Below are 9,511 nucleotides of genomic sequence, written 5' to 3'. Positions count from 1 at the left end.
TAGGATATGCGTGTCTGTTATGTGGGAAGTGTTCTAAACTGTGTTTGTTGCAGTTGCCTGGTGGCTCACCTGCAATTAACCGGTTAATTGGTGTCACCAGAAGGGAGCCATTTTATGTACAGGACACATGCTCATTCTCTCTCTCTCTCTCTGGTCTTGCAGCCAACACTGCAATAGCAGTGTTTCCATCTCTACAGTCCCCTTTTCCTTTTAGAATTTAATAAACTTTACGTTTGATTGGCAGACGTTGGTCTTTATGTCCTTTCTGTTGCTTCCCTAAAGCCTGGGTTGTATCATAATGGGGGCTCGGCTGCCATGGGCTGTCCTGGATGAAAGGGGGCAGAAGTTGTCTAAACAAGATATTAGATTGGAGAAAAGGGCATCAGTTGCACTGTTAGTATCTAATGATGAGAGCTGATTAGGGGGAGAAAGTGTAGATGAGACCAAAGAGGATAGGTGGGAGGGTAAGACTGAACATAGGTTAAGCCGAAAGGTGACCTGTGGAGGAGTGTGTGTTAGGTCATGATCCAGGTTGAGGTTGAGAGTAATTAGGAAGTGATCTGAGGTGTGCAGTGGAGTGATCAGTGTATGGCCAGTGGAGCAGTAGCGTGTGTAAATAAGGTTCAATTGGTTACCTGATTTGTGAGTAGCCGCAGTAGACACTGGCTTGAGGTCAAATGAGGCAAGCAGAGTGTGGATGTCAGCAGCCTGAGGCTTTAGTACCATCTAGGTGGATGTTGAAGTCTCTAAGAACTACCAGAGGTGTACCATCCTCAGGCAAGGATGAGAGTAACATATCCAACTTCAAGAAATTCCCAAGCTGACCTGGAGGACGAAAAGTGCAAAATTGATTTTAATAGGGCTGGTGATAGCAATTGCATGCGATTGCATAGCATTTGTCATACAGATGGTAAAGGATTAAATTCCCATTCATTGGAGATGAGCAGACACCTTTACTCCCATGATTCAACACCGCCGGGAGCTTCAAGATCCAATCGAAGCGAAGCGTCCCAGAGACTAAACCAACATGGAAATGTGTCCTCTATTTGGAAATAGCCACATATGAAAATGGAAACAGAAATATGGAAATAGCCATTTGACAATCACACAGCTGACTCTTTGTCTCATTCTTCCATCCAGATGAACCTCCATGTCATCTTCATGTAACAAATGACACTTTGTTATAGTCAACTTCAAAAGTATAATAATGTATGGTTGTTTACCACCAAATTTCCGTCAGGAGCCAATGGTGAGTTGCATCATTGCCAGTCAGTGTTAATGATGAGGACTTGCTTCTATACATCTTCTGAACCAATCCCACATCCATAAATGTGTTCTTCACAAAGCCTGTTAATATGTTAGCATGTTATCTGGTCCATAAACTCAAAGATATGCAAATAGTTCTTCTTCAAGAGAACCGTTCAGAGGACACATTTCCATATTGGTTTAATCTATGGAACGTTTCACTTCGTCAGTGTCTTCAGCTTAATATGAGCTGTCAGTCCCTCAATGAACTTCACACTGCGGCTGAAGATCGGAGAAACTTCCGACAGGTAAGAGATGATGATAATAATGACTTCTGGAAGGTTTCTCTACTGATGAAAACTTCATAAATGCAACAGCTGGTTTAAGACAATTCATATTCAGTGAGACTTATTGGTTAAGCTGTATTGAAACTACCAACTAAGGTCACTGAATAATTCTTCTGTAGAGCTGCTTTATGGTTGAAACTGAAATCATAATGATATTTGAAATGACAGATTTCTGAAACTGAAGAAGCTTTTGACACTGTCACTGCTTTCCTCTGTGAATCTGTTTTGTATAAAGTGCTATGATCATGACTTGTTTGAATCTTGGCAAATCTCAAAACTATCACAATCTATATACATATATAGATCCTGGCTGCATGTCACATAGTTGCCATAAGGCTACTTGTTTATCTTGTTGTATGGTTATATTTTGTGCATCATAATTGTTGTACTGTTCAAATATTGCTAAAAAGTCACTGTATAGAAGATTTTTGTACTTATTTTTTTCATATTTCAAACAAATGTATTTTTCTCAAATTGGACTGAATGCAACCGCAACTCAGATGCAGTGGGATGCAGTGGTGTAAAGTGTGGGATGCAGTGGTGTAAAGTGTGGGATGCAGTGGTGTGAAGCGTGGGATGCAGTGGTGTAAAGCGTGGGATACAGTGGTGTAAAGCGTGGGGTGCAGTGGTATAAAGCGTCGGATGCGTCGGATGCAGTGGTGTAAAGAGTGGGATACAGTGGTGTAAAGCGTGGGATGCAGTGGTGTAAAGCGTGGGATGCAGTTGTGTAAAGCATGGGATGCAGTGGTGTAAAGCGTGGGATGCAGTGGTGTAAAGAGTGGGATGCAGTGGTGTAAAGCGTGGGATGCAGTGGTGTAAAGCGTGGGATGCAGTGGTGTAAAGCGTCGGATGCGTCGGATGCAGTGGTGTAAAGAGTGGGATACAGTGGTGTAAAGCGTGGGATGCAGTGGTGTAAAGCATGGGATGCAGTGGTGTAAAGCGTGGGATGCAGTGGTGTAAAGCGTTGGATGCGTCGGATGCAGTGGTGTAAAGAGTGGGATACAGTGGTGTAAAGCGTGGGATGCAGTGGTGTAAAGCGTGGGATGCAGTGGTGTAAAGCGTGGGATGCAGTGATGTAAAGCATGGGATGCAGTGGTGTAAAGCGTGGGATGCAGTGGTGTAAAGCGTGGGAAGCAGTGGTGTAAAGCATGGAATACAGTGGTGTAAAACGTGGGATGTAGAGGTGTAAAGCTTGGGATACAGTGGTGTAAAGCGTGGGATACAGTGGTGTAAAGCGTGGGGTGCAGTGGTATAAAGCATGGGATGCAGTGGTGTAAAGCGTGGGATGCAGTGGAGTAAAGCGTGGAATGCAGTGGTGTAAAGCGTGGTATGCAGTGGTGTAAAGCGTGGAATGCAGTGGTGTAAAGCGTGGGGTGCAGTGGTATAAAGCATGGGATGCAGTGGTGTAAAGCGTGGGATGCAGTGGAGTAAAGCGTGGAATGCAGTGGTGTAAAGCGTGGTATGCAGTGGTGTAAAGCGTGGAATGCAGTGGTGTAAAGCGTGGGGTGCTGTGGTATAAAGCATGGGATGCAGTGGTGTAAAGCGTGGGATGCAGTGGTGTAAAGCGTGGGATGCAGTGGAGTAAAGCGTGGAATGCAGTGGTGTAAAGCGTGGTATGCAGTGGTGTAAAGCGTGGAATGCAGTGGTGTAAAGCGTGGAATGCAGTGGTGTAAAGCGTGGAATGCAGTGGTGTAAAGCGTGGGGTGCAGTGGTATAAAGCATGGGATGCAGTGGTGTAAAGCGTGGGATGCATTGATGTAAAGCATGGGATGCAGTGGTGTAAAGCGTGGGATGCAGTGGTGTAAAGCGTGGGATGCAGTGGTGTAAAGCGTGGGATGCAGTGATGTAAAGCATGGGATGCAGTGGTGTAAAGCGTGGGATGCAGTGGTGTAAAGCGTGGGATACAGTGGTGTAAAGCGTGGGATGCAGTGGTGTAAAGCGTGGGATGCAGTGATGTAAAGCGTGGGATGCAGTGGTGTAAAGCGTGTGATGCAGTGGTGTAAAGCGTGGGATGCAGTGGTGTAAAGCGTGGGATGCAGTGGTGTAAAGCGTGGGATACAGTGATGTAAAGCGTGGGATGCAGTGGTGTAAAGCGTGGGATACAGTGATGTAAAGCGTGGGATGCAGTGGTGTAAAGCGTGGGATGCAGTGATGTAAAGCGTGGGATGCAGTGGTGTAAAGCGTGTGATGCAGTGGTGTAAAGCGTGGGATGCAGTGGTGTAAAGCATAGGATACAGTTGTGTAAAGCGTGGGATACAGTGGTGTAAAGCATAGGATGCAGTGGTGTAAAGCGTGGGAAGCAGTGATGTAAAGCATGGGATGCAGTGGTGTAAAGCGTGGGATGCAGTGGTGTAAAGCGTCGGATGCGTCGGATGCAGTGGTGTAAAGAGTGGGATGCAGTGGTGTAAAGCGTGGGATGCAGTGATGTAAAGCATGGGATGCAGTGGTGTAAAGTGTGGGGTGCTGTGGTATAAAGCATGGGATGCAGTGGTGTAAAGAGTGGGATGCAGTGGTGTAAAGCGTGGGATGCAGTGGAGTAAAGCGTGGGATGTAGAGGTGTAAAGCGTGGGATGCAGTGGTTTAAAGCGTGGGATGCAGTGGAGTAAAGCGTGGGATGCAGAGGTGTAAAGCGTGGAATGCAGTGGAGTAAAGCGTGGGATGCAGAGGTGTAAAGCGTGGAATGCAGTGGTGTAAAGCGTGGGATACAGTGGTGTAAAGCATAGGAGACAGTGGTGTAAAGCATGGGATGCAGTGGTGTAAAGCGTGGGATGTAGAGGTGTAAAGCGTGGGATGCAGTGGTTTAAAGCGTGGGATGCAGTGGAGTAAAGCGTGGGATGCAGAGGTGTAAAGCGTGGGATGCAGTGGAGTAAAGCGTGGGATGCAGAGGTGTAAAGCGTGGAATGCAGTGGTGTAAAGCGTGGGATACAGTGGTGTAAAGCATAGGAGACAGTGGTGTAAAGCATGGGATGCAGTGGTGTAAAGCGTGGGATGCAGTGGAGTAAAGCGTGGGATGCAGAGGTGTAAAGCGTGGGATGCAGTGGTGTAAAGCGTGGGATGCAGTGGAGTAAAGCGTGGAATTCACTGCAGTGGTATAAAGCGTGGTATGCAGTGGTGTAAAGCGTGGTATGCAGTGGAGTAAAGCGTGGGATGCAGTGGAGTAAAGCGTGGGATGCAGTGTTGTAAAGAGTGGGATGCAGTGGTGTAAAGCGTGGGATGCAGTGGTGTAAAGCGGGGGGTGCAGTGGTGTAAAGCGTGGGGTGCAGTGGTGTAAAGCGTGGGGTGCAGTGGTGTAAAGCGTGGGGTGCAGTGGTGTAAAGTGTGGGATGCATTGGTGTAAAGCGTGGGATGCACTGGAATCTAGAGCAGTGGAGACGTGTTCTCTGGAGTGACGAATCTGACAATCCGATGGACAAGTCTGGGTTTGGCGGTTGCCAGGAGAATGGTCTTGCCTGGCTGCACTGTGCCAAGTGTAAAGTTTGGTGGAGGGGGGATTATGGTGTGGGGTTGTTTTTCAGGGGTTGGCCCCTTAGTTCCAGTGAAAGGAACTCTTAATGCTTCAGTATACCAAGACATTTTGGACAATTTCATGCTCCCAACTTTGTGGGAACAGTTTGGGGATGTTCCTGTTCCAACATGACTGCGCACCGGTGCACAAAGCATAAAGACATGGATGAGGAATTTGGTGTGGAGGAACTGGACTGGCCTGCACAGAGTCCTGACCTCAACCTGATAGAACAGCTTAGAGATGAGTTAGAGCGGAGACTGTGAGCTTCTCGTCCAACATCAGTGCCTGACCTCACAAATGCGCTTCTAGAAGAATGGGAAAAAATTCCCATAAACACATTCCTAAACCTTGTGGAAAGCCTTCCCAGAAGAGTTTAAGCTGTTATAGCTGCAAAAGGTGGGCCAACTCTATATTAAACCCTACGGATTAAGAATGGGATGTCATTAAAGCAGCACTAGGTAACTTTTCAACCTTCATAATATATTTCCAAGACTCTTGTGATGGTACATCGACTTACAATAGGTTGAATGACATGTCTGCTATAGCCTGGCGGGGTCTGTATCGCTTTTAATCGTACTTTTAAACTTCGGGGTTCGGGTAGTAACACCCGCGCACAAAAAGAACTACAAAATTCGACTGCTTTACGGCATAGGCTACCTCACTTCCCCCAACACGTCCTCACATGCTGTTGGACTTGTAAGTATATTGCTTATATTGTATATCACTCGGACAAGCTTTCACTCGTTGGTGTGAGCTAAAAAGCACCTGGCGTTCTTGTTGATGGATTAGTAACTTAGACATCTTCGGAGGCTAGCTCGATGTTCGATGTCCGATGATTTGAAACGCGTTGTGTTTATTCCCCAATCGAACTCGTGTAACTGTCTGTCACACGTTTTACCGTCCACAGCATTACTTGATAGACAAAAATAGGAGAAGAATGAGCATCAAACAGAAACAATCCGCTTACGGGGTGTTCGAGGCGCACATACAATACAGACTGTGCCGAGTCAGTTAAACAGGGCGCGCGCAGCTCTTAAAGGGGACACACCTTATTTCCACTCGTTACAGCTTCCATCCGACTGAACAGGGACCGGTATACAGGGGGGAGGGGATCAGGCCGTGAGTGAAGAGACTGCTCTGCGTGAGTGGTATTTACGACAGTAACGTTAAATACAAGTAGTCCACAGCGACTCTAGGGGTCGTTGTTTGACCAAAACGGAATTCTTACCTAGTGTGGCTTTAAAGTTCATGTGCATGTAAAGGCAGCAGTCCCAAAACTTTTGGAAATATGGTGTAGTGTCGGCCCAGATCCGGCCCACATCCGGTACACATGGATTCCACACGGCCCAGATGTGGGCCGGATCTGGGCTGACACTATGTTGCTGTCTGGGAAAGTCAAAGCTGTTTCAGTGCCGTTTGAATGAGGAGCAGAAAAGCACAAAGCAAGAGTTTGATTGTACATTTGATCACTGTTTGTGTGTTTCAGGGGTTGGTCCGAGCACACTGAGAGGACGATGGAAATCACAGAGCTGTTCAGATACTTCAACTCCTCTCTGCTCGTCAGTCACCGGCCGCTGAACGCCTCTCCGGTCGAGCAGACCGTCTACGCTAGATGTGCTCACATGCCCACCGTCATCATCTTCTACCTGGTGCTGCAGTTCATCAACATGTTCCTGGGCATCCCGGCCAACATCATGGTTCTGTGCCTCATCCATAAGAATAAGGGAGTCTCGTCCACCTCAGACATCTTCATCGTCCAACTGGCCGTGCTGGACACTTTCTTCTGCCTCATTCCTCCACTGGAACTGGCCAACATCATGTATCTGACCTCCAGCAGCACCTGGTACGTCCTGCGCTTCTTCTACGGCGTCAAAGACTCGTCGCCACTCTTTCTGTCCTGCATCTGTCTGGACCGATACATGGCAGTCTGCCATCCCATCACCTTCACCAAACTCAAAGACAAGCGACATCGCTCGGTGTGCGCCGGCGCTGTGTGGCTCGTCATCTTAGTCTACGCCTCAGCAAAGTGTGCAGGAATCATCCCTCACTTTGAGAAAGCCTTCACCGTCATGATTGTGGCGGCGTTTGCGTTCATGCTGTTCTGTAACATCTCTATTCTCTGGGCCCTGAGACAGTCGGCTCCAGGCGGAGACGAGAGGCATCCCGTCAAGAAAAAGGCCTTTAAAACGGTCATCATCATCTTGGCCATCATTGTGTTCAACTACTTCCCGCCGGTGGCTCTCTTCCCATTTGAAGAGTATTTCTCCCCGGAGGTCTTCCGCTGTTATATCCACTACATCGCCTTTGGCTTCGTGAACGTGAGTTGCAGCATCCAGCCGGTTCTGTATCTGGCGCGGGAGAAGCTTCACAATGTCCCGTCGTGCTGCTCGAAAAACACAGAATCTGCGGATGATCCTGTGTTCACCGTCAGCCATTGAGTTGCTGTTATTGGAGTATTTCACTGATCAGATGCACTGAACCACTGTAATAATGCAGGTCTGTGCGTTCTGTGTATGGAAAACAATGTGTAACATTATTAAATAACAGCCATGAGACTCTTTCAGCAGCTGTTTTATGCTTCAGCTTGTTGGTTGTGAGGTATAGAGATGGCCAAAGTACACAACTTCCTTACTTTGAGTGAAAGTACATATACTACTGGTCAAATATTACTCCGTTACAAGTAAATGTTGTAAAGACCTGAGTAAAAGTACAGTAGTACTTGTTTTTAAAAGTACTTAAGTATCAAAAAGAAAATGTCAATGCATTGTTTTATTATTGTTATATTGTTGTATGTAATACTTGCCTCTGAATCTATGCCTACCTAGCTACCCTCATATCAATATCACATTTATTTCTAGAACACAGTTCCAGTAGTGGGATTGAATGTGAGATTGAATAAGTGCACTCAATAACGTCCACAATGGACACCCAAATGGCTGTTCCCTCAAATAGTGCCCTATTTAAAGTTTTTTGGCTTTTATGAATATGTTAGCCTTACTGTTATCTATAAGCTAGTGTGCTCCAAAACAATGACAAAATTTGCATTTAGAAGACCAAACCCAATGTTGAAAATGAAAATCAGGTTGATGTCAGAAACCAACATCAATCGGATTCTGGTGTCAACCCGACTTTAATTTCCAACCAAAATTCAACGTCTGTTTAATGTCAAACCGACGTCGGGTTCTGACGTCAATCTGACGGGTTCAACCCGACTTTCATTTCCAACCAAAATCATCCCTGACTGACGTTACTACTTTCTACTCAAGGACCTTGACAGAAATGTAAGAAGTATGATATTTGTCTTTCAAATGTAGTGAAGTTAAAGTAAAAAGTTTCCAGAAAAAATAATACTCAAGTAAAGTACAGATACTCAAAAAGTGTACTTAAGTACAGTACTCAAGTAAATGTACTTTGTTACTGTCCACCTCTGGTGAGGTATGTGTTGAATTTACATGAAAACAAGCTGCTGATGTGTGCCTATTATGTGCATTGAATCATGTTGCTATGAGCATATTTATTTGCATATATGTGTCACATCAGCCTCATGAGCTCTTCATTTATTTATGACTGTAATTCTGGATTAACTTGCTGCTTGCATACATTGTGTGAGACAAGATGCCTGTTTTAAAATAAGTGTATATTTCACAACATTGCACCACAGTGTTGGGCGTAACGCATTACAACGCAACACATAATCAGATTACTTTTTTCAAGTAGCTAGTAAAGTAACGCGTTAGTTTTAGAAGAAATGTGAGCAGGCACTTACTCATCTCACCAGTATTACTCAAAGTAAATGAAATATAATGCAATATTTAAATAAATTAAATTACACAAATGTACTTTGTGTTTAATCACACTTTATTAAGCAATGTATTTGCTGCTGACCTTCTTTGATCCACTTCAACCATACTAATAAGAAAAATTACTTTAGAAAAACACATTTGTTTAATTTTTTATTTTTTTTATTGCTGAACTAAGAGTGTTGAACTTTCTCCTCAGCTGAAAGGGTTTTTATTTCACTGCGCTCTCTAATCTAACAGGCGTAAATTTGCATTTCCTTCAGCCTGAGGCTTTTATTCATTTCAATTTTGGTGTGAAAGGGACTTCACATTTGCCACTAATACACAGTTCAACTGTATACAAACACCGCACACATAATGCAAGGTCCTTTGTTGCGGACTGCTTTGAAATGATATGTTGCGTGAAAAGTGCTATACAAATATATACAAATGTGAATTGTAGTTCCACCAGGAGCTAGGGAGTCTATGGAGCTAGACGGCTAAATGTGTCTCTTTCACCCGATTGCCGTTGAGAAATCTCAGATTTGATTGTAGGTTTTGCGAGTTCAACATGGGTTATAGGTCGAAAGTTGAATGAACGAGTACTTATGTCCTTTCGATTTCGTACAGGTTGA

At 45.1% G+C, this 9,511-nt stretch overlaps 1 protein-coding gene across 1 annotated transcript; it reads left to right on the top strand.

Annotated features, from left to right (window-relative positions):
* Positions 1-1,513: 1,513 nt before the first annotated feature.
* On the top strand, positions 1,514-7,535 carry LOC307158293 (P2Y purinoceptor 3-like; the record flags this gene model as incomplete). The annotated part of the gene is made up of 2 exons (XM_079870727.1): positions 1,514-1,553; positions 6,584-7,535. The coding sequence occupies exon 2, from the start codon at positions 6,612-6,614 to the stop codon at positions 7,533-7,535; it is 924 nt and encodes a 307-aa protein (XP_079726853.1). The 5' UTR covers positions 1,514-1,553; positions 6,584-6,611.
* Positions 7,536-9,511: the final 1,976 nt, after the last annotated feature.

The sequence above is a fragment of the Squalius cephalus genome (genome assembly GCF_949319135.1).
Source record: "Squalius cephalus genome assembly, chromosome: 5".
NCBI classification, from domain to species: domain Eukaryota; kingdom Metazoa; phylum Chordata; class Actinopteri; order Cypriniformes; family Leuciscidae; genus Squalius; species Squalius cephalus.
The sequence above is the reverse complement of the archived record's forward strand: the minus strand, read 5'-3'. Positions and strand labels throughout refer to the sequence as shown.